This window comes from Lytechinus pictus, chromosome 15, assembly GCF_037042905.1.
Source record: "Lytechinus pictus isolate F3 Inbred chromosome 15, Lp3.0, whole genome shotgun sequence".
Taxonomy (NCBI): Eukaryota; Metazoa; Echinodermata; class Echinoidea; order Temnopleuroida; family Toxopneustidae; genus Lytechinus; species Lytechinus pictus.
Genome location: NC_087259.1, coordinates 12,385,260 through 12,410,655, shown reverse-complemented (window position 1 = coordinate 12,410,655; position 25,396 = coordinate 12,385,260). Strand labels below are relative to the sequence as shown.

At 36.7% G+C, this 25,396-nt stretch overlaps 3 protein-coding genes across 4 annotated transcripts; 2 read left to right on the top strand and 1 right to left on the bottom strand.

Annotated features, from left to right (window-relative positions):
* Window positions 1–2,694: 2,694 nt before the first annotated feature.
* Window positions 2,695–3,885, bottom strand: LOC129277298 (uncharacterized). Its single transcript, XM_054913495.2, has one exon. The coding sequence runs from the start codon at window positions 3,883–3,885 to the stop codon at window positions 2,695–2,697; it is 1,191 nt and encodes a 396-aa protein (XP_054769470.2).
* LOC129277774 (tRNA-splicing endonuclease subunit Sen15-like) lies at window positions 3,068–14,902 on the top strand. Of its 2 annotated transcripts, none has more exons than XM_064110200.1 (4): window positions 3,068–4,352; window positions 10,007–10,088; window positions 11,074–11,209; window positions 11,812–14,902. In XM_064110200.1, the coding sequence occupies exons 1-4, from the start codon at window positions 4,278–4,280 to the stop codon at window positions 12,122–12,124; spliced, it is 606 nt and encodes a 201-aa protein (XP_063966270.1). In that variant the 5' UTR covers window positions 3,068–4,277; the 3' UTR covers window positions 12,125–14,902. The 2 variants fall into 2 exon arrangements, with proteins under 2 accessions (XP_063966270.1, XP_063966271.1); XM_064110201.1 differs by having other exon boundaries at window positions 3,603–3,796.
* A 3,041-nt stretch (window positions 14,903–17,943) lies between these two features.
* Window positions 17,944–23,629, top strand: LOC129278361 (microsomal glutathione S-transferase 1-like). The gene is made up of 3 exons (XM_054914552.2): window positions 17,944–18,618; window positions 20,213–20,295; window positions 21,295–23,629. Exons 1-3 carry the CDS (start codon window positions 18,505–18,507, stop codon window positions 21,542–21,544), a joined length of 447 nt encoding a protein of 148 aa, XP_054770527.2. The 5' UTR covers window positions 17,944–18,504; the 3' UTR covers window positions 21,545–23,629.
* The last annotated feature ends 1,767 nt before the right edge of the window (window positions 23,630–25,396 follow it).

The window sequence follows — 25,396 nt, the reverse complement described above, 5'->3', positions numbered from 1 at the left end:
CCCCTTTATTATTATGTTCATTCCTTTCAAAGAGTTCCTAGAACATCCTATTAATGCATTCTGTCTACATGGTCTAATGATGGTATGCGACATCATATTTAAACGGAGAGAACAATTTCTGAAGAAAACTTTAATCTCCGTTTTGCTAACAGTAAGTAATTTATAACGTTTAAGTTTGGACTGTACATGTAAAGGCCAGTCATTTATAGACGTCATAATCTTCTTTGGTTTTTTTTCTTCTTATTATTGAAGGGTATATAATGTAGGTTTAATTAATTAATTGTTATTTTCATGCATGGCCCTGCAGGTTGAGGGATGCTGCGTATATGCTATTTACCAAAGGTAGCACCCCCTGAAAATTAAGTTGACAAGAAAAAAAAAGGTTATTGTTATTACTCCCAAAGAAGGAAATAATTACTCCCTTTTTTGGAAGGGGGCGGGGGCTTTTCTTTTTTTTTCTGACGACAATTTCCTGAAAAAAAAAACACCAGCACCCCCTATTTGAAATCAGGGCCCTGTCTTCCTGGCAGTATATATGGCTTCACACGTGAGTGGATCGAGGAGTTCTTTTACTTACTTACTTACTTACTTGGATTTACTTGGATGTAGAGACATAAAGCTGGAAGCTTATTTGCCCCTCGTCACGTAGGGTTGTAGAGGGGAGCATACACAGAGAAGGCTCAGTCCGTTGTTATTACGATATATGGAAGTTTTATACTATCTACTCCAAAAGAGGCATTTCAGAGCGGATGGGGGGGGGGGGGGGGGTCTGATACGCCCTGTACATTGAAGATAACGGATCGCTTTATAATCAATCAATAAATAAATATCATATCGTTTCAACGAAAAAACATTACACCAGCCATACGGCTCACATCTAGGCCTATGCAATCCCAAACGACGCGACTTCATCTCCCTCAATTTACGCATTATGCTTATAGATTTACAAATGCCACATGTTGCATTGAAATAGAGCACCTCTCTTTACGTCTCTCTCCTATTCCCCAACTCCCCCACCCTGTCTCGATATAGGCCTATTGGAATTTTAAAAAGGGTCGGAATCGGATGAGTGGGAAACAGAAGGCGAGTAAGGTCCTATATACGTCAGAACGTTTTCTCTTGAAATGATTTTCTCCCCCGATCTCTCCTCTCTCCCCTCTCTATGTTTTAGTCTTGTTTCCTATATCATATACTGGTAATTAGGCCCATTATTGTATGTATTATGTATGTGCGTATAAGTCTGAAAATATAATGGGATGTTTTGAAAAAAACACAAATATTATGTATCTAAGAAAAATATCAAATCAGTGATAATAAGAATACTTAATTTAAATTAAAAGACAAAATACAATATATCAGTTTTTTGCTGATAAATTGATTGTTCGAGGACCATGCACCATAATATTTGTTCAGTGATGCATACTGCTAGAAATGAATTCAACATGATCAAGGTATCATTAATAATGACTTAAACTTTCAGAGATATAGTTTTTTGTCGCTGTTCGACAAATTTGCAGTTTGATATACACTTGCATCTCTTATCCTTCTCTCGTCTCTCTCTCCCTCTATCGATCGACTCTCCTTATCTCTGTCTTTCTCCCACTCTTTCTCTTCTGCTGCCATCTCCTCATTTTTTTCTAAACCCCCTTCCTCACCCACATCTGCCCCATCCCGCTCCGCACATAAACATCCGTTTATAAATATCCGTACCGCCTTTCACAACTTTGTAATGACAACGAATATGATCGCACGACCGTAAAATATCAGATTTCATAATTCAATACAAAACCAATATGCATTCAAACTGTGTGTAATGTCTTATATTGCTTTTTATTTTTCAAATTTTAGTGCTTATTGCCACAAGAGGGAGGCATAAAAGAATTGTTCTATTTTTTGTTACATGCAGTAGAGAATTATTCTGGAACTCTATTCAAATATTGGATAACAAAGAGTGATAAAGTAGTTATTTCAAACAGATTTTTGTACATTTCTTAGAAAATATCTTGGGTAATAGGGTAAAACGAGAACAGGTAATATAAAATGAGGAAAATCAACCAATTTTGGCTCCTACATCACCGACAATACAATGTTTAAACATCCACATATTTAGTTTTATTGCACAATAAGTTAGCAGTGCATGCCGTGAGCTTTGAAACTTTAGGTCTACGAGTTGTTCAGATACGCTTTATAGATTTTGTTTATGAATATGGTTCGATCTTCTAAATACCAATTATTCAATCTACAAAAGCACCTTCAATGTTGTCTAAGCACTTTCAAACCTGGCACTGTATTTACACATAGTACTGTATGTAGACGTTCATTTTTGTCAATATAAAAAAAAAAACTGACTTCACATTAACTGTTAATGAGAACCCCTTTATCCCAAGTTGATAACAATTGCCGATATTACATACGTAATTTGATAATAAATACGGAAAATAATGATATAATGATTTTTGTTCAGTTACTTCTTGATAAGAAGACATGGGTAAATTTTGATATCATTTATAATTACAACTATAATGGCTTTTTGAAGAGTTTCATTTTCTAGTAAGAAAAATACATCCTTTTCAAAATCATTTCCCACAATCATATTATGAACTTTCCCACCAATAAAGATTGGCTAAAATATCTAAAGATCATTATTATGTGTGTAGGCCTGTATTATAGGTAGAGTATTATGTTATGCAATAGTCATAGTTCTAGTCCGTCCAATGGGCAGGTATTACCACTGTTATTCAGCCACATCTCAATACAGTTCGAATGGAAGAAGTGTTCACACGGCAAGAATTTAACTGTTTGGTTCTGTTCATACGGTTCCATGCAGACCGCACACTGCGAATCTTCCCAGGGAATACCCTTGCCTGGGCCGTCGGTCGCGACATCGACCACGGTCACGGTTCGGAGGGAGGCCAGCTTGGCGCCTTCGATGGTCTTCGGCGCGATCTTGTCGTCGAGTTGGAGGAGCATGTCGTAGTCCTCGGGTGTCATCTCTCGATGCTGTAGGTCAAGGAGGAAGCACAAGAGATTCGCTTCATCGGGGTCATCGTGGTCCACTTGAGCGGTCACGAGCTCGAACTCGTGTGGGATGTAAACTCGCTGCTCCTTCTGCTCTGGGGTCCAGCGAGGTTTCCGAAAGGCAACTTGAATTCCCCTTCGTGGCCTTTTTGCGCGGGTGTAATTTGGCTTCGTTTTTGCCGTCGATGCATTTTCAGCCGTCTGTGACTCCTTTGGCACCCATTCACTGTATCTTGGTATACCAAGGCGATCGAGCTTCCGAGAAGTCCTGTCATTTCGTCGTTCTTTGATTATTGTGATCTCCTCATCCTGTGCACTAAGTCGAGACATCACACCATTATTAATCACAACCTTCTTCCCTTGCACAATTACCTTGTCTTGTAATTTGCATTTTGTAGCATAATTCTTAATCTTGGGATTAGTCTTCACTCGGTGCATTAAACATGTTTTCCTTTTTAATCTCACTGGATGGAACATGACACGTTCATACTCGTCAAAGTTAAATCCTGATTCATCATACCTGTTGTAACAGCCCTCACTTGGCTGCTCTTTCCCTTCCATAAAGGCAATTGCGTCATCCAAAAAGGAACGAATTGGGGCTGCCGATTGAACGCCCATGTTTTCACACAACCATGGAGCTGGTTGAAATTTCTTCCTTTTTTTCTCCTTCTTGTCACTGTCGATGTCAGTATCATTGTCTGAATTCGTTAGATTTGGTTTAGTCTGAGATTTATTTCTCCTACTGGATTTGCGAGCCAACACCACCGCTTTTTTGGCAGTAAGTTTTTCAGCACATTTCGAAGGTGGTTTCCCAGTGATGGCTTTGGGGAAACTTTCCACCTGTATTTCTCCTGCTTCAGCAACCATTCTCAATATTTTTTTCTCACTAGTAGAAGAAAAATCCTTTTCGAGAAGGCTTTATGCCTGTTTGGCTTGCAGCCGGTTGGAATACTGAATGCTGCTGTGAATATTGGTTTAACTTTATATATTCAGGAATTTGTCTTCCTTGTATTGCGACATCGGAGAGCAAGTGCAACTCTCCATGCATTTCTAAATTTAGAATGACACATGTCTGTGTTTACATCAACATGTGCATATTATTATATGACATCATCAATTCAGGCTCTGATTGGTCAAAGAGTTTGGCTAATTAACATAACAAGTGAAATCTCGCGGGAATCGAGAGCTATTGATATTGTGTGCGAGATATTTCGAGACCTACCACGGTCACTCCGAAAACCAAGAGGCAAGAACGAATAATGGATTCTGGTCAAAATTCCGGAACTACAGCTGTGACAGTTGACCGCTTTTCTTGGTTTTCAGATCATCCTAAGGTAACAAATCAGACAATACGTTTTATGAATCCGTACGTGCAACTATTCACTGGGGTTGTTGTATATTTCTCTGGTCGTGATAAAATTCACAACGTCAACAGCCCCACACCTTTCTTTCTATGTTAGTACGTACCGGTTAACCCAGGCCCATGGAGCTCTGGCACGCGAAGCGCACTCATTCAAGGTTGAACAAGGTTATGATATAACCTTGTTCTCAGTTATATCTCGATGTGTGGCAAAATAAGGATGGCAATGTTTGGCTTATTTTCTCTTTTTCTTTGGGACAAATGCTTTATTTTTTTACACTGACAGTTTCCATTACACCTATTCGTCATACAACTTGGGTCTTGGCCCTTAGTTAAAGGCCTTATTTCTTAAGTAGGCCTAAATTTGATTCTTTAAATTATTTTTTTCTTAAAGGAGAATGAAACCCAAAATGTAATACCACATAATATCATTGATAAGTAAATGATAATAAAAATGAATCCACTTATACCCAAATCCGATTTCCCAGAGTGGAGTACCACCTCTTCAAAGTTGGGCTTCTTCACGTTCAAAGTCTCTTGACTAAATGGAGATCGCCATTGTTGCGAGGTTCATTCAAAATCGTGACGTCAGCGACGTACAACTGCTCTCGGTACTAACTTCCATGTGCAGCTAGTCACAGGCTGAAACCAACCCCGAGTTTGCATAATATAGATACTTTTTTACAAGATATGAATATAATATACACATAAAACACTTTAAATAATTATCAAAAAGCTATTAAAATTATTTCATGGTTTAAAACACAAATTGATGAGTTTTGATGAAAATGTTTACACATGTATTTACGATATCCAAATTGGCAAATTTGACAAAGCTAAATTTGTTCGTAGACAGTGCAGCCACCCACTCATCACACGTATTGCGAGGTTAGTATATAGCTAGCACCGTGAACCGCATTTTTCAGTGGATTTCTATCTAGTGGATCGCGCGTGCTGGGATCTTCCTTCTGGTGTCCACAACACACGACTTCCATGGCTTGATTTTTCTGTGCGCGGCAGCATGTAATGAACACTTGAGTGCCGACCGCCGGCCCCTGAACCGAGTGATCGTGTTGACTTTTATGTTGGAAGTTTGGTTGTTTATCCCGTTTGAATATCGTTAAATTGTTAATTGTGCTATATTTCATTATATCTAACGTTGTTTATTATTTGTTACCATCGATTTAAGTATTATCGGACGTTTGTATTGAAATAGAACTTAGTTAGAAGGCCTGAGAGCCTACGACTTCGAGCCCCAATACTCGGCCGAAGAAATCAGTAAAATGCTCGCTACGAACAACATCATTCCTCTTGAATTTGGAAGAATTGTAGTTTTTTTCCACCTTTAGTGCAGCCAATCATTTTTAAAGAGATTTCTGGCCTCTTCTGCGGATCAGGAATTTGGCAAAAGCTGCATTTTGTGCCCCTTACTGACCTATTTTCGGCAGCCAGATCCACTCTGGCCCATGTATTTTATGCTAGCAATCAAAGGCGAGTGCCGAGGTCGGACACCGAGTTGTACGTCGCTGACGTCACAACCCCCCCACAGAGATATAGGGAGGATGAGCAAAATGGCGATCTCCACGGGTCTTTCAAAATCAAAATATTGATAAATTTGACTTGGCATATCATGGGAAATAGGAAACCGTTCTGCCTCATTTTAATTTTATTTTAATCAGTGAAATGTAATCAGTTTATGACCAGATAATAAATCTATCCTTTCATTTTCCTTTAATTAAAAATAGAGATAAAAAAATGCAAAATTTCTTGCCATATTATTTTCCACCAATAGAGGGCGTATACAAAAATATGCCCAAAATTCAAGTTTTTGAGTGCTCTAGTGAATACAAAAATTATTTCCAAGTTACAAATGAAAAATGAATTGCAAGTTTGCAACTGTGTGGAAATTAGTAATTTTGGTCACAAAAGTGATATTTTAATCATTTTTTAAAGTGTGTGCTCTGTAGTGTACAGCATTGGCATGCCATAGTCCAACCTGTAGATTCCCCACAGGCAGGGTGGTTGCAGTGAACAAGTGGCGAAGCGGGCTGGAGCCCAGGAGCCGACCGTGCAAAACGAGGGAGACACTGGGGTCTCAATAGTAATCTTAATAAAATGTGGAAACAGAAATTATGCACTTACCACAATTATATGGATGAAGGTCTATCGTGACACACAAATCCTGACATCGAGGCACAGACTGGAAGTATTAACCTAAAAAAACGAAAAGTTCTGTCGCGATACCTCTCCTTTCAAAATTCAAAACAAAATGGCCGATCGAGACCGAGGCTACATGTATGATGGGGGGACCTAAAGCTACGCACTTTGTTTTCAAACAATAAAAACTATCCCAATTTTAATATTTCAACAAATATCTTTCACTAATTTGTGGCAAACATTCTAAAGATCATTAACCAAGAAGAAAATATCGCAAAACTCACTAATACGAAAATCCCGCCATGTTTTCCGAACACCTCTTGATTTCGCCACCCGATGTAGAAGGGGTCCTAAAGCTACGCACTCGATTTATCATGCAAAAAAATAGTATTTCCTGTGCCTCAATTTCTAAAATATATTCATATTATTATAGGAAAAAATGAAATTTAAGCGAATATAACTCCAAAATTCCAAACAGTTATTGGTTTCTCTGCATTAAATTAGAGATTTACTGCAGCCTCTGTAGAAAAAATTAAATAGGAATCGTTCGTCACTCTGCAGTCACAGTTCCACACACAGAGTGCGCATTTGCCATAAAAACTGAGTGGTGCGTAGCTTTAGGACCCGCGCAGCTTTAGGACCCCCTGCCATATATTTCGTTTTTTTGAGGTTCCAGTCTGTGCCTCGATGTCAGGATTTGTGTGTTACTCATGATAGACCTTCATCCATATAATCGTGGTACGTGCATAATTTCTGTTTCCACACTATTATTAAGATTAGTATTGAGACCCCAATCTACCCCAGTCCAGTGTCTCCCTCGTTTTGCGCGGTCGACTCCTGGGCTCAGGCCCACAAAGCGGGCCGGAGCTCCCTGGGTTATGTACCGGTAAGCCCTTGGAAGCAATGTCAAAAACTAGGAAAAAAACAACCACTGAAGTTGACTGAACCAGTTTATCTAGAATCTAGATCGACACGAATGTTGTCGCGACTCGCGAAGTTTGCTTCCTCTGTCATTTCTGTGTGAAAAGCCTAACTTAGCATGAAAAAACTAAATTGAAATACAGTGCGTATAAAAAAAACGGAACAGATTTGAAGTCTATAGTATAAAATGTTTGTTTCAAATTATGATGTCTATATTTTGGTGTTGATAGGTTCTCTGAACTTCTGAAGTCTTATCTTTCAAATGCCATTAAAAAAATCTGTTTCGTTCATGCTTGAGCGAACACGGAATGTTTTTGTCTGGGGATGAAAATGAGGCTTGCGCCAAAATGGCATAAAATGATAAACATGATGATTGGACTTCTTGCTAATCAGCAGACTTCCTCTTCACCTTTTCATTATCTTTGCCATAATTTTCAAATTATGTGGTCAAAATTCATTTTCAAATCTATTTATTTGCTTGAATTGTTCTGTTTCTTTTTAATATGTTCTCTATTAGCTTTGAATATTCCTTCTTCAAGCAAAAACAATATTTTTTTTTCAACCGGAGTATGGAAGAGCATGTGTTTTTTTTTCAAATCCTTTCATTTTGTGCTACAAAGGTTATGGTGCCTTTAAACAGTGCCATACAGATGGGCAGTGAAATATGATATTATTTTCTGAATATTATGTCAAAATCTGTCACAAAATTGGATATTCTCATAAAAATTGAAGTTTTTGCTTGCTCGCTTCGCTCGCTCACAACTTTTTAATACACATTACCTAATCTGCCATATCTAGCTCCTTCAAAATTGACTCAATACACCATTGCCATTGAAAGACATGAATCCTTACCAGGTTATCCTGTCAAGCACATAATTAAACTTGGTCAAGGACAATATCATGATATTTATCGGCCGATGCAAGTATTTTACTTTTTTCCAGGCTACGTTGGCGGTTAGGCCTAATTTCACTCAAAAAGTTCATAATGAAATAGAGAAAAAAAAGAATCACTATACAGTTCATTCACATTATTATGTGCATTTGTGTATCAGAACTTTCTACAAATGCGCCACCCCGAAAGTGTGCTATTGTTGCCTATCCGGTCAGCACTGGTAAAGAGTTCCTTTTGCGACAGTCACCCAAACTGAACAAATATTTGGTACTAGTGGTGGCCAAATGGAGGGTTGAAATCAAACTTTAAAGTAGGGCCTAAGTTTAATAGCTTTTGAAATGTTATAACTTTGAAAGTAAATGGTGAAACTGGGACACAACCTGTAATCAGGATCACTTTGTTATCATTTGCGCAAGTTCCAGGTCAGAGGTCAAAGTTCATTTAGGGTAATAAACTTCGTCTTTTATCATCATATGATTTTTTTTTTGTGAAATACAATGTAAATATTCATCTTGCTTCTTAGTTTTCAAAGTTGGCCATTCTGCTGTACATTGAATTTCATAGTGCAGGCAAGACTGCCAACGGTGTTCCACTTGTTTTGTTTCTTTACACTTTTTTAAAATTTTGTTCTTGGAGGAGAAATAATGATGCATTTTACTCTGTAGATGTCTTGATAAATCTCGATCATATACCAGCAATTCTATAATTGATCAGTTTCAAAAATTTTGTTTTTAAAAAGTAAAGTTGGAGAAAGAACACTAAAAAAACTGCCAAGTTCAAGCCTTTTCAACACATAAAACAACAAATTACTACAAAAATGTCGGAATTTCATGCTCTACTCTCGGACTTGGGTTCAGCAACTGCTGAGACCTGAGTTGGCACTGATTCTTCAGGAGGTTTCAGCCAATAAAACAAACAAAATATGTTGGAGTCTTGATCAATCAAGCACTCTTGGTTATCTTAGCTGATCAAAGAGAAGGCCTAAATATGACATCAGTACATTGAAAATTACATAAGATGCTACACATTTGTCTTTAATCTAATTAAATTCTCCTTCAGTAGATTTTATAAACTCCTTTATTAGAAATGGAGTAGAGTCTATACTAATTGTTTGTACACCCTGAAAAAAAATCAAGAGGGAGTTACTAGTATACCTTTTTTTTTTAAAATGCAGTTTTATTTTTATATTATATGACACCTAGATAGATCCTTGTCATTTGATTGGTTGTTTGATATCGATCATTCAGTCCATTTTACAATGACGTCATCAACTGTGCAATTTTGGATCCATACTATTTTGTCCATTGCACGCGCACACCGCTGCAGGCACTACAAGTAAGGTGTTTGCAGCGCGCATGTTGTATGTACGCGACATTCAACTGACCGAGCATATTTTGCATCGAAATTAATAAATTTCATATGAAAAATAATCTATTTTTAGGCGTCATATAAACCAAATAATGAATGTTCTTTTCATTTGTGCTATGGACAGAATACTTCATTCGGTGAAAGATGAAATGAATGATCCATTCATTTCGTCTACGCCTCGTTGAATGATTTGTTTTATCTTTCACCTCATGAAGTATTCTGTCCATTGCACTCATAAACATTCATTATTTGTATACATGTATTGTATCTGTCCAATTTTCCATCTGCAGTACCATGAGATGCTGTCTTGGGGCTTTGATGATTCCTCACAAATAATTTCAGCACTTTTGGTCTATCTGGATCTTTGTGAAGGTAACTACCTTTCTGTATTTTTTTGTACGAAATGTGGAAATAAAAGAATGAATTATTAACCAAATTCAATCAATTTGTGACCTTCTTCCTCGAAACCCACAATATTAAAAAAAAATCTGGAAAAACTTATCTAAGCTTTGAATGGTATGTAAGTCCATGTACATGTATCTAAAATTGCCAAAATTGATCAAACGTTATCCACAAACATTTATAGACATACTTCAAATTCATTCGCTGAGATATGATGTGTGCACTCTGCCATATGCACATTGTGGAATGATGGTGAAACGTCCAACTGTGATGTCTTGTTTTGTTTTTTTATCATTTACTCCAACTTTTTTTTAAAGTATGGAGAAGAACAGTGATTCTTTCATACTTTGAATTTTGATTTACTGAAACCTTGCCTGGTTATTCATTTTTTGGTTTTCAACTATTGAAGCAAATTGTCAACATTGTGTTTTACCATCTCGTCCTCAGAAATTTATGAAAATCATATGAAATGAACATGAATTTCATAATTCAATGTGAAATTGATCTTGTGTTTTGAAGAGGCTGTCATCTTTGCATAATCTGCCATTTTTGTTTTGTATATGATGTATGTAGCACTTAATATAGTCCAAAATCCCTTTTCATTTAAATTTTCTCTTAGATACCCTACCCTTTTGCACTAATTGTAACAAAACATGCAAAATACAGAAAAAAACTACTAGGATTTCTATGAGGAAATTGCCATGTTATTTTATTAATTTATAACATGGCAATTTCCTCATAGAAATCCTTTTTAAAAAATTCTGTATTTTGTATTTTGTATTTGTATTTTGTATTTTTTTTCAAATTACATTTACATATCTTCTTACAGAAGATATTCAAACAAATGTCTTTGATTTTCAAATTACATTTACTAATACTAATACATAATTCCCCAAATTTACTATTTTTGGCATTTTTAGTGCTAAATTTACTGTCTCATTTTATTTTTTTTAAGGAAAGAACTGGTGGCACATGGAGATCCACCCATGCTGGTCTTTGCGTATGGCGTACATCACTGGTAAAGCCAATAAGAAAGATGACTTCACGACAGTCTTGCCTCTTCAAGCCAAGTCTTCACTCTCTCCAGCAAGGTACTTTAATCTCAACTTTTATTTCAAAAGCCATTGAGTCTATAAAATCGATACAAATACATAATTTCTTTATGTTATACATGCAGAGCATGGAATTACAATGTAACAAAAAAAAAGGATGCTTAAATTTTGGAAAACTAATTGTTGTGTACAACAATAAAATGATTAGTGATGCATACGTGAAGGTCAGAAGGCATGCAGGCAAGATATAGTCTGAATTGAAAAAGATAATTATGAACAGAAATAGGCAAACTCATTTTAAAGATAAAGTAATAAATTGTTGAAAATTTTATTTTAATAATCATTTTCTTATAATAATCGTGGTTGTCTTGTTGAATGAATTTATATTTCTATGTTCAATGTTTCTTTGTTTACTACATGTACGTGTTTGTGTATTATCAATTTTCATCTACTATTAGTATTATGTTCACTTTTGGTCCTTATTACAGTTCCATCATACTTCTCAAAGTCAATTGTGTGTATTTGTTCTTGTTGATTCCTTCAAAATACTGATAGATGTCCGAAGTCAAATCCGTTTTTTTTTCTGTAAAAGTTTTATTCCATTCTTTTTTTCCCTCTATCTTTGACCTCCATTGTTGCAGTTTGAGAAATTTTCTTGCTGCCATAGACACCGAGCATTGCAACCTTCAAAGTTCCCTGAAGACCCCATCAAAGGCAGTCATTCCCGAAGAACATCAGGCAAAGAGGGCACTAACTCTGGCAATTACCGATTCCGATTCTACCATAGTCTACTATAAGATCAGCGATGGCCTCGTTTCCCCGGACAGCGGTCCTAAGATTCCTAACGAGGCGGGGAGTGACGATGGAGGCAAGGAGGATGGTAGGGGTAAAGGAAGGGGGAAGGGGAGGGGGAAGGGTGCGAAGAGGAAGGCCAGTCATAACGCAGTAAGCTGAAGCTGTCCTTGTTTCCCCGGACAGTGGTCCTAAGATTCCTGATGAGGTGGGGGAGTGACGATGGAGGCAAGGAGGATGGGAGGGGTAAAGGAAGGGGAGGGGGAAGGGTACGAAGAGGAAGGCTGGTCATAGCGCAGTAAGCTGAAGATGCCCGCATCTCATTGTTGTGCTGCAGATTATCCATGCTTTCTGTGGCCTCTGTGAAATGTTAGTCTCTGATGCTTTGATAAAGCTTGCCTTATGCTGGATCATGTGTTGCACTCATATCCGCAGATGTCAGTATTGTGGTCTTCAAGGTCAGCCTTGAGGTCAAATATGTGGCCTTGTCCGTGACGTCGGAATGTCAGGCCGTGGCTTTCCAGCTTTGCACGCAACACTGGCAGTTAGGATAAAGCAAGTATCCAGTACTGTTACATACCATGCCCAGAAAAATGTATATATCTGTTGATATGCAGAAATAATAGTGTGTGATCAGCTTCCTCATTTCTCTCCTGCCCATATTGTGCTTTATATGAAACAAAACAAAACTTACAGATGCCACAACTGTCTTGCTGTATGTCAGGGACTCAGTTTTATGATTATGGGGGGGGGAGCAATAAATAGCTCTCCTAAAAGTTTTAAGGGGAGTGGTAGGGGGGCACCGCAAAAAGCTCTTCTTTGAAGAGAGCCTTTTTTTGTCCGATTACAAAATTGATGGAGGAATGTACACTGAGTTACAACCCACAAAGGAGACCGAAAAAATCAGATGCCCTGAATATAAGTGTTATTCATCTCATTTTAATTGTGTGTTATTGCTTAAATGTAATTGTGTGTGTTATTTATAAAACCTTGACTGAGAATGAGGTTTTCAAGGTTGATTCTAACAGTACGATCATTGACTGACACTCGTTCTACATGCAGGTTAAGTAATGCCAGAATATAGATTATACATGGAGGTAAAATGTTGAACAAACAATACAAAAGTATATATGATGTTTGATTTCTAGTTTTTATGCATTTCTGCATAATTTATCATTTTATGTCACAAAAAAAAAATCAAATTCGCTTCCTGAAATGGATTAAGGTGAGCGGTAGCAAGTGATCGCTCTCACTCCGCTTAAAACTGAGTCCCTGGTATGTCTGATTATGTTCAATATTCTTTCAGTGTTTGGTGTGTTTAAATAATCTCGTATTCCAATCCAGCTGTTTTTACGTTGGACACATGCACAATTGGAATATTAATGCACAGATGCTGTATATCCCTGTTTTATGATCATTATTAATACTGAGTACTGGAAGGAGAGATGAACTAAAGGAACAAAAAAAATTAAATGCCGTTTTCTTTAGTAAAATGTTAATCACTTTTAAGTCACCAGTACTTTGTATGCCTTGACTTTGTCAACCTCAGAATTATTTAATTATTTTTACCGTTTATTATTGTTATTCTATACATGTTGAGGACCCCACAGGAAATCGACTTTCAAGCTTTTGTCGGTTATCTTCTACAAGCCTGTTGTTTTTACTGCTACTGTATATATGTTATGGTGATTTGCCAAATCAAATCAATCAATTTTATATATGGATGATATGAATATTATAAATTCTTGAAAGTTTATACACATTCTCATAATTCCTCCTCTTGATCTGTTTTGCAAAGAACCAAGACAAAAGTTTTGCCTTTTTGTGTCAGGAGTGTTAACCCTAAATAGACTGGGCTATTTTGACGCCTAAGAAGGAGGGGGGCTGATTCAGCCCCCCTTATGATCTCGGCCGTTGATCGCACGGTCGCTACGAAAATTGGCACGCGCGTTACCCATGGCATAATCTACAAACTATAAGATCAAATTCTGCGAAAAATCTCATAGATAATAGATTAGGCTAATTTATGCGTACAATCAAAACTTTGCTTTAATTAATGAAATAATACCCCTAAAATATTAATTTTTGGTTCACAGACTCTTTATAGAAATCTGATCAAATATACTTTTTAGAAATGTCAAAATCGCATTTATTTTCTTATGTATTTTATTGTTTTCTAAATTTCTTATGTATTTCTTTGTATTTTACTTTTGTTTTTTATTGTTTTTTCAATGGATTTGAAAAAATTGTTTTTTCAGTAAGAGGAAAATAATGATAAATTTATGAATTTTGGTTAAAAACACTATTTGCATTGGATTCACACATATTCACGTTTTAAGCAATTTTTGGTCTGCATGCACTTACGAAATGTTGTGTAAGTTTGGAAACGCATACCCGGGGGTCGCAATTTTGGTCTCAGAAGTTGTGTGAGACTTGACAGTAAAAAGTCAGCGAGCGACGCGGTAAAAAAAAATTGCGCGGCGGATTTATCGTGAAAAATGTTGAGGGGGAGCTGAATCAGCCCCCCCCCCCATCTTAGGGTTAAGTGGTGTTGGTGGTGAGGGGGGGGGGGTGGTGTTTCTTAACCCTGTTTGTATTACAAGGACAACCGGAATAAGTGCCTGATGTGGGCAGTGTTTCCCTTTCCAAATAAGTATGATTGCCTTTGAAAATAATTATTAAAAATTATAGGCATTTGTAATTTTACAATGTTGTCTCCAGAAAAAATTACTCCGAGATGCATTATTACCATAACCAGTTTTAGTTCAATTTAGATATAAGGAAGCAACAAAAAGAAGAAAGATATTTATATAAGAGCTGAATGAAACACCACCCTCATCCCTTGTTTGCCTAAAGTTCACACTTTTAATCTCCTCAGATTCTTAGACAACTATGTGACAACTTATTTTATGTTTTTCTTAATAAATCTCTTACATGGTATTCCATGATATTCCTTGTCTTAAGTGAAAACAAGTGAAGTGTAATATGAAGAAGTAAGGTGAGATGTGAAAAGTTTTAATAAAATATTGTTTAAATGGCATAAAGATTTGACAACTGACACTCCTTAAAGGAGAATGAAACGTTTGGAGGGCATGGAATACAGATTTTCAAAGAATACATCATGGATAAAGAGTTTCTATCACCATAAGAAAAAGCAAAAAGATACATTTTGGGGGTATTTTATAGTCCATCAAAGGGAAAGTTGTTCACATGTGACATCACACATCCTTGTCGCATTGCCAATGGGAGGATCTCCATGGCATTAGTGATTGCAATATTCAACTGCTCATAACTTTTTCATTATTTGTCCGATTTTTCTCAAACTTCCTTTGTTCTTATTCTTTGATTTTTCTGTTTCGATACAAGCTTACTTGTTCCAAAGGTTTCATTCCCCTTTAAACGTGTGAGGTAACCCTTGCTTTAAGATATGAAAATACCAAATGTTTGATTCAGGAAACTGATTTTACGTGTTCATAGGGAAAACATGCCAAGAAATGACTGAGAATGAGGTTAATAGTGTTGCGATTGAATTTGTAATGAGGCATTAGTGTGTTGATGGTGGTGGTGGTAAAATAAATAAGGATGATGATGATGATGTTGGTGATGATGATGATGATGGTGCAAATGATGATGGTGATGATGACGGTGGTGGTGATGATGATGATGATGTGATGATGATGTTGGTAATGATGATGATGTTGGTGATGATAATGTGGTGATGTTGGTGATGATGGTAATGATGATGGTGATATTGATGATGGTGCTGCTGATGATGATGATGATGTTGGTGATGATGGTAATGATGATGATGTTGGTGATAATGATGATGTTGGTAATGATGATGTCGGTGATGATGATGATGTTGGTAATGATGGTAATGATGATGGTGATATTGATGATGATGGTGCTGATGATGGTAATGATGATGGTGATGTTGGTGGTGATGATGTTGGAGATGATGATGGTAATGATGATGATGATGTGATGATGATGTTGGTGATGACAATGGTAATGATGAGAATGATGATGATGATGTTGATGATAATGATGATGACTATGATGATGATGAATAATTATGGTAGTGTGATATTGATTGACGATGATGATGAATGGTGATAATGATGGTGGTGGAGATGATGGTGATGATTATGATGATCAGGGTAGTGATGATAATGGTAATGATAAAGGTGATGATGATGATGATGGTGGTGATGATGGTGATGATGTTGACGATGATGATAAAGAAGTAAATAAAGATTGTTACATAATGTGTTACGTTATGAGGAGAACTGTGTACGGGCGGCATCGTTTTAGGGGAGGACTTGTTATTAGAAGGTTTTTTTTCTGATAAGTCCTGTTTTATCGGACAGTTACCCACTCACAGTAACAGTGCCTCTCAGACAATCAAAGCAAAGAAAGTTGGCAGATCCAAAAACTTGTTGGAAAAAAAAATGTTGATGAAACGCTCTCCTAATATAAGCACCGCACGTTGTCCATTAACGCGCCAAAAAGTGAGATAGAAGTGGCTTATAATTAAAAGATAGAACAAACAAGAGATTTGTGTGTCAGATTTGTTTCCCGGTGATGTTATCAACGGCGTAAAGGAACCGCAGTTATGTTTTAAAAATTTACTGAAATTGAATGGAATTTCACTATTAGAACTAGACCCCTCAAAGAAAGTTCTGCAACTGAAGTTTGAGGGATGATATATCTTTTGTTACTGAAGTAAACTGGTATCATTGGAAAGTTTCATTATTCTCCTTAACAATGAAATGTGCAATTACCCTGAATAAAGGGCAAGTCAGAAGTGAAATGTTGCAAAATGCATTTTTTTTAAGTTTTAACCATTTCTTTAGAATTCTGCCCAGGATGCAGGTGACAGTGAAGGTTTGAGTGTTTTCATTAGTGTTTCATTATGGTTGAAAGGAGTGGTTTGTGTTGTTGAAGAGATGTGTATCGACTGTTTGCATGATTTAGTGTTTGCTTGAAGTGAAAGCGTTCATAAACCATGAAACAAACATTCCCGTCTTTTGTACATGCAACATCGTAAACTTTTTTTAAATTATTCCAAACACATTCAATCCGTTACCATGAGAATACACCATGTGTGGACTTTCACGCATCAGTACATCAATATAATTCAAACTCTGTCCATCCTCGAAAAAAAATGGAAATTCACGATTAGAAACAACAAATTTGCAACATTTAATTTACGACATTGCTGGTTATTTATCAATTCTGTGCATTCCATGCTCGATAACATTAGCATTACAAATGACACATTGTAAAGAGGATTAATCATGCTTTCCAATGCATATTCATATATGAGGATGACACACTAAGAAATTCATAATCCTTCAAACTTGAGTTGCAGAACTTTTTTGAGGGGTTTATTTCATTATTCAAAAAAGTTATCAAACCAAAGGTTTTTGTTTTTTCGTAGTGCAATGTTTTGTTTAATCTATGCCATTTCAAGTCGTATCTTAATTCGTTACATGGATTAATATATACGCAGAGATATATTGTTGATAATATAATTTATGATAAGTTTTTTTAATCAATCGCTACGCTCCCTCGCAAATGTGTTGGGATGATAAAACAGACCAGTATTCTTGTCGCTACTCAGAAAAGAGATATCCGCTTCTAGTTTAAACGCATATATGTTTTCACTTTATAAATATTTAACTCATTCCACACTCTTACTTTTCCCAAGAAATTTTTTGAGGATATAACCAGGCATAATGCAGGGGCAAGACTTCTACTTATATTGCACTTTGTCAATCGAAGATTTGTTCATAAAGAGTTCATGCATATTGAACGAAATGGGCTTAGACTTTTTTCTATGTAGGTCTACGAAAAGGCAGGTATTAAACAACAAGAATAACTACAAAAGATAATCCAAAGAGGGCTTATGATTCGGAGCCGATATCAAGAGATATCTGTTAATTTTATATAAAATTTAACCTTCTGAATGTAAAATAGCAACTTTATAGTTTTTCCAGATTAACCTCTTTCGTCATCCGTGACTTAATAAACCATATCTGTTCTATCCAACGACGTTTCAATATTGAGCTGTGAATATTAGACCCAAGAATGGACTGACCGGGCTGTATATAGGCTCTATATATCAAAAGAAAAGCGGAATGTGTTTTCATGATTATTAATTTTTTTTTACATTACGATTTCATACACCTTGCGCAATTAACTGTCGAACGTGCCTTTTCATAGGGCTATCTTCCGATTCCTATCAAATTGCCCTTTGGCACGTACACGGTAACCCTCGACTGTTTGTTGTAAAGAGCTTCCAATCTTTTGAACAAAGTCCAACAGCCATTGAGCCATAAGACTCTCAATGGGACTTTAGCACTTTAAGAAGCCCGTTCTTGAAAGTTTTTCGCATTGATCTATTCTCCGTTAAGAAACGCATGCATTGAGGTAATATTAATAGATGGTTTGTACTGGGAGTAAGATCACATTACTTTGTGGTGTCTTGACCTGCAACCTTCATAGTGCAGCTTTTTCGGCGGGACCTGGAGATCAAAATGGCGTCTACCATGAGTGAAGAGTTATCCTACTTTGTAACTTACGCTTCAGCTGTGATGCTGAAAATGGTTGTTTTGTCTCCAATGACAGGATATGTCCGTGTAACACGAAAGGTAAGGGTTGTTTATTAACTTGTTTACAGTACCTGGTAAGAAAACAACGTGAACATATAGTTTACGAGGTAGGCATGATGCTCCACTTTAATACAGTCATTGATTGGAACACATATTGACTATAAACATGTGTCCACATTGTGCCGTGTATTCGGGACCGATGGTTATTTAGTTGGGAGCAGAAACGTGCATAAAGGATGACATCTGAAGAAAGTTATTTGCAGTTCAAATCATAAGCATTTATTCAAAGTTGAGTATAGTTGAGTAGACATTCACAAAGAATCAAAATACAACAGGCGATGGAAAAAAATATTCAGAAGTATAATAGTTGATGTAAGTCAGTCAGTCTATCTGGATGAGTGTGGTTGTAGTATATCCGAGTATCTAGTCTGTGTCTCGTAATAAAGAAGTCTTATTTATATCATCAGTTTTGGGATGTAACAATTCAAGGTATGGAGTGAGACTTGCTATGTTTGGTCTACATGTAACTGTCTATCAAACTTTCTCTGGTATAGGGGGTGTGGTGATGCTCTGTGCAGAGACTGGGGCTGGTAGTGCGAGTCATACTTCTTAGAACTCTTGTTCCTTGGAGTTATAGCTGACTGTCACTGAGGGTTGGTCTTTTATGGTCAGGGTTTAGGAGTAAAATGGTAATGGGGGCTTTGGGAAGATGACATTGTAAACAAGTGAAGGTGAATGACTGAAAGTATAACAGGAAGTTGAATACATACTATATAACAATTGTGCCACATTGTGGTCTCTATAGAAGGGATTTTAATCGAACCCATCACTTAATTCGCATATATAGAAGGGGATTTCTCAACCGCGACGCGCAGAACGCTTTCGAAAACATAGAGAATGTATCGTCAAATGGGTTTATTTCCAATTCGTCTAAAGCCAATTCGTCCAATTGCCAACTCGTCTACAATCATTTGGTCTACCATCAGTTCGTCCACTCACCATATGATCTACTTTCATTTAGTCTAATGCCATTCCGTCTAATAACCAGTTGGTCCAATAGCCATTCAGTCCACATACCATTTGGTCTAATTAAACTAAAGTGTTATTGTGCAAAATGTAGGGAAGAAAATGGGTATTAGACCAACTAGTTATTAGACGAAATGGTAATAGACGAACTGGTGATTAGACGAAGTGATGATTGGACCAAATTGTTATTGTACCAAATGGTTGTTAGACGTAATGTTGATGGACGGAATGGCATTAGACTAAATGAAGGTAGACCATGTGGTGAGTGACGAGTTTGCAATTTACCGTCAAATGCCCTTCATGACAATGAAGTCTTTATCGGGGGTTGGTGAATCGAAACAGCAAAACAATATTAAAAGGTGTAACATTGAAATTCTCGAAGAAGGTATAGGCCTCTTTCTGATTAAGTTGAATCATAGTTAAGCCTAGTCTTGAGGACTCCATGATGATATTTTATCAATATTTTGACATATACATACTTTATGAAGAAGTATATGTCAAAATATTCATAAAACATCATCATGGAGTCCTCAAGACTAAGTTAATCCGCTAACTAATGACGGACATTCATTGTTTTTCGTCAACTATGTGAATGTTTCTGATACAGGTGTTTGCTAACCAAGAGGACATTGTAGGACTCAAGGACAAGAAACCAATTTTTGACCACCCTATCGTAGAACGTATAAGAAGGTAATACCCCCGTCACACTTATTCGGAATCAGCAGGAATCGAGCAGAAGCTGGAAAGAAAAAATATTCAAAGAATCTAGAAATTTTTGGGAGGAACATATGAATTCATCAAACTGGAGTTGAAATTCAATAAATTGACCAGGTGTATCATCATACACTAGTCAAAATGAACCGCAATGGAGTCAGATTGATAATTCGTGCTACGTTCTTGGACATTCTAGGGGCATTCTAAATATTCTGACTGCATTCTGAGTGCATTCGAAATATTTTTGTCATTTCTTTTGGCCGTCCCGAAGGTTTTGGTCATGTTCAAAACATTCGAGGGGTATTCTCGAACGATGTTGGAAGTAGATTTAAATGACCAATTGGTGGTCAAACAATAGTCCTTTCATTCAGGCCAATTCTGCTTGATTCGGAATAAGTGTGATGGGGGCTTAAGGAAACATTTTTTTTTCAAAGAAAGTCTTTCCACAAAGCATATAAACAAAGGCAAAATGCATGTACAGAATACAACATTTGGATAAGTTTTTTTGTGTGTGTATTTGAGTTTTGTCAGACGTGTATCAATCAGATATGATTATTTACGTCTGGGACCGACCTTTAACGTCACCATCCGAAAAACGTGACCAGGGCTCGAACTTCTGCATCAATTTGTAACTTCCCTACAGCTAAGTTTGGTGTGCCTCTGTCCATCAAGATTATATAATAAACTTATTTTGTTGCGTGTGCATATAGTTTTGCCATCGTATAATAAACACAGGAAAGGCGCCAAAGGTTGTAGAACCACCACAATTTTTTTTTTCTGTTTTTATCACTCCCTTTCGAAAGATTTTTTTTAATACAATGATATCGGAAAGTTCAACTAGCTGCCACTACTTAATGAGAATAAGGTTTCCCCATGCATGTTCAAAATCTCTTATTCTTAAAACATCACGACGAATAACTTTTGTTGAACTCTGTTGAACAACTGCTCCTTATATCAACCGATTGATCTTTTCAGATGTCATCTCAACGACTTGGAGAACATTGTCCCATTCTTTGGCCTTGGTCTTCTCTACGCCATGTCTTCTGGTGCCCCTCTGACGAGGATCGTATGGCACTACCGTATCTTTGTCATCTCCCGTTTTCTTCATAGCTTCGCCTATCTGTTTGCCGTACCCCAACCGACCCGCGCCTTTTCTTTCGCGGCCGGCCTTGCCGTCAACATTTCAATGGGCGTGCAGATTCTGATGAACAACTGGAATTTCTGATGAACAGAAAGCAACTCAATCACTTTGAAATTTATATTTTACATTGAAAATTTCGTTTTGATGCTTGAGATCAATATCAATATAATCCCACTGTTCGGAAGTTGAAGAGTTTATTTTTCACTTTCTTATTTCACTTCGAAATTTTTTAGACCCCTCTCAAAAATATATATACACTAAATATTTATAAATTAATATCTACAATGACAAGACACTTTGTAAGGATTTAAAATACATATTCAACATACTAAACTATTATATAGGAGTCTAATGTATAATCTATTTTAATATCGAGGGATCCAATCGACAGCAATGTTTGCAGAGTGGTAATCCCTCAAATGATAGTAATATTGTAACATTATTTGTATATAAAATTATTATATACCTAAATCTATACTTTAGGCTTGAGTTTTCAGCGTGTTACTCCTAATTATTTATTAATAAACAAAAAACCCTCTGAAGAACAGCCTGTGGCTGAAGAGGGCCATCCAGCCCACGAGTGGAGAATAAATAAATAAATAAAAATCAAATCACTCCTGAAACAGCAGTAAGCCTATGCGTCCGTCGGGCCAATGCATGATTTTGGTAGTATGATACTGAGTAGAAAGAGACTGGAAATTCATTTGGAACGGACGTTACATCAATATCATGCCATTTATCATTTCCGTTTATACTCACTTTCTATACAACTGCTCAATAAATAAACTGTGAAGAAAAAAAAAATTGTTTATGGGTAACTGAATGTTAATCGTGTATAATAAACTCGACAAGAACTGTTTGACTATATTGTCAATTTTAGTGAACGTGTTACTTTAAAACTGTCTTACATTTCGTTATCGTAGCGTGGAATAACAATAGCACAAGAAGATTGTAGTAACCAAGGAGCTCCTTGTAGTAACCAAATCATTGATTCCAAAAATAATGTTCTCATTCCATCAAATTTTATGCGTGAAATTGATTGCGAAAGAAAACCGAGTTTTACTATTGACGTGTTCTGATTCTCATGTTTTCGATAATCGACATAAGGAACCTTCATTGACGCAGAGAGGGAGAGAGAGAGAGAGAGAGAGAGAAGGGGGGCATGGCCCTGGATAGCGGATGTGCTGGGGTTTGCTGAAGAACCCCCAAGATTTTCCCAGGGGCTGCTGTGTGTATTATTTTCCATAGGCAGCTCCCCGGGGATTCTGGTAGGTGTGTAACATAAGAGAAATGTACGGAAAATGACCAACAGCTTGTCTTAAAACCTTTTTTTTTGCTCGTTATTTTTTGGGGGCACCAAAACGACCTTTATTTTCTCTAAAACCTTTTCTTTTTTGCTTATCAAATTTACATAGGCGGATCCAAGAGGGCCCGGACCCCTATTGGCGGAGCAAAAAAAAGGGGGGGGGGGGGAAGAAAAAAAGAAGGGAAAGTAGATGAGAAAAAAAAGAAGGGGAAAAGTAGGAGAAAGACGAGTGAATAAAATAAGGTGAGGGGAAGACTTAGAAAATAAAGTTTAAAAAATATTTCATATCACTATAACAAATTTTCGCTCGCGCTTCGCGCTCGCATTGCTTGTTTGATGAGATATATACGATTCTTGCTCCATAGGCTGATATGGAGCTTAAACTATCAAGTTTTGAAGTTAATATACAAACATATTTCAGCTCCGACATCGAGCTTTCATTATTTTGTTTGATTTACAAATTGATTTTAAAAAAATGCTCTGTAAAATGTCCGTTTTATTGTCTCAATATCAACATTTTCAGCTCACACTGCGCGCTCGCATTATTTGATTTGTTAAGTAGCTATTCCTTTCGTGTATTCCATATATCAAAATTATAAAAATATCAATTTTTCAGGTTCAATTGTCAAAACCTAATAGCCAGCGCTGCGTGCTCGCATTTTTAAATAGTAAGTAATTATACCTCTATAATATAAGTGATTCTGAAACAAACTACTTAAAATTCCTTTTCTATATGACATCGCGATTTGCGCTCGCATTTATTGTTAGAAATATGCATGCATCCTATTCATAATAAAATAAAGTGCTTAAAAAGTCCAGTTTTCAGGCCTTGATATCAACAAGTTTCGAGCTGTCATTAGGCTTATTTGATTAATAAATAAAATAATAAAATTTTCATGAAATCCTTATAATTGAATTGTCCCTTTTTCAGAATGGAATATCTCGTGCTTAGGAAGAGAAATAGGAAGATAGTCATCATTTTCATATGAGGACAAAATGTCCTTAGAATTACCCGGTTCTAGGTCAAACAATAATAATAATAAATATCAGCTCGCGCTTCGCGCTCGCAACATTCATTAAGTGCGATCCGTAATGTCCACTTCACAATTTTCCTGCACAGTGCTTAAATTGACCACTTTTCAGATCGGAATTTCAAATGTTTTCTGCTCGCACTTCGCGCTCACATTGATTTTCATGACAAAAATATATTCAGAATGCCCAGATACTAGGTATAAATCTAAAACACAGGCATGTTTATTGAGATGCGCAGCTTGCTCTTTATTTAAAACCTGCTTAAATTATCCAGTTTCAGATTAATTCAGGTCACAGTTCACGTAGTAAAAACAGCTGATCGCCGGCATTCAATGACTATACTGGCGTTCAGTTACGTGATGTAAACAAACAAAGCTCAATATTAAAAAAATGGAATATGGGGAAATCTAAATCTTTATTTTGAAGATTAGATCTTTCTTTTCACGAAAAGGGGTTTCCTTCACACTACCCCCAGCCAAATAAAGTCACTGTCCCAGTGACTATATTATAATAGCATTAAATATCAATATATAGCAATACATGAATATTCATGTACATAAAAGTATTCTTAAACATCATAAAATACATAAAGATCATACAAAATACATGACAACAAATTACTTTGCAACTTTTGGTCTTTTCTCCGGATAGTGAGAGTCAATTAATCATCTTTTTAGAGTGTATCCATTCTTGGTCTTGGTATAATAAGATGTCGCAATTGTAACCTTTGTTACTATTTGGATCTGTTCACTCTGGCACTCAGGAAGTTTTATAGAAATATTCTTTTTATCACCGACAAGTTCAACAATTCTACTTTCTGGTTTATCTTCTGTGTTGCCTTCTGCAATCTGTCTGATTTCCTCCTTCAATCTCTTCTCATCTTCTAGTCTTTTCTTCTCTTACTCCCTTTCTTTCTCTAGTCTCTCTTCTTCCTGCCTTTTTGCTAACTCCTGCTTGGCTTCTTTTTCACGTTTCCTTCTCTCTAGCTTCCTCTTTTCTTCCTCTAATCTTTTCTCCTCCTCCTCTATCTTACGTTTCTCCTCTTCTAGCTGCTTTCCTTCCTCATCCAGTTGCCTCTCCTCTTCTTCTTTCTCCCTACTTTCCTCTAGTTTCATTCGTTCTTCTATGATCTCTTCGTCTATCTCGTCTACTGTACTCCTATCAACCCTTTTCCAAACTCTTTCTTGACTATCCTCCTTCCTCCTTTCTTCCTCTATTGCTTCTTGTCGCCTCCTTTCCTCCTCGATCCTTTCCTCCTCCTCTTTCCTCTTCCTCTGTTCTTCTCGTCTGTTCTTCTCTTTCTCCCTTTCTTCTTCAATATGTCTCCTCTTCTCCCTTTCCTGCTGTTCCTCCATCCTGTCTTTAGGCTTAGGCAAAGTTGGGCTAGATCGTACGTAGTGTGTCTACTTCTTTGATATGAGCTCTATGACGTCGTTTGTAATGCTGTCTCATTGTCTCTCTTCTCTCAGTCTCGTGATTACATCTTTGACAGTGAATAAGAAAAATCATTTGATGAACCTTCCGTAAATGATAGTTTAATTCCGGATAAGATGAAAATACTCTTTTGCACTGGCTGCATGTAACTTCCATCCTGGTAC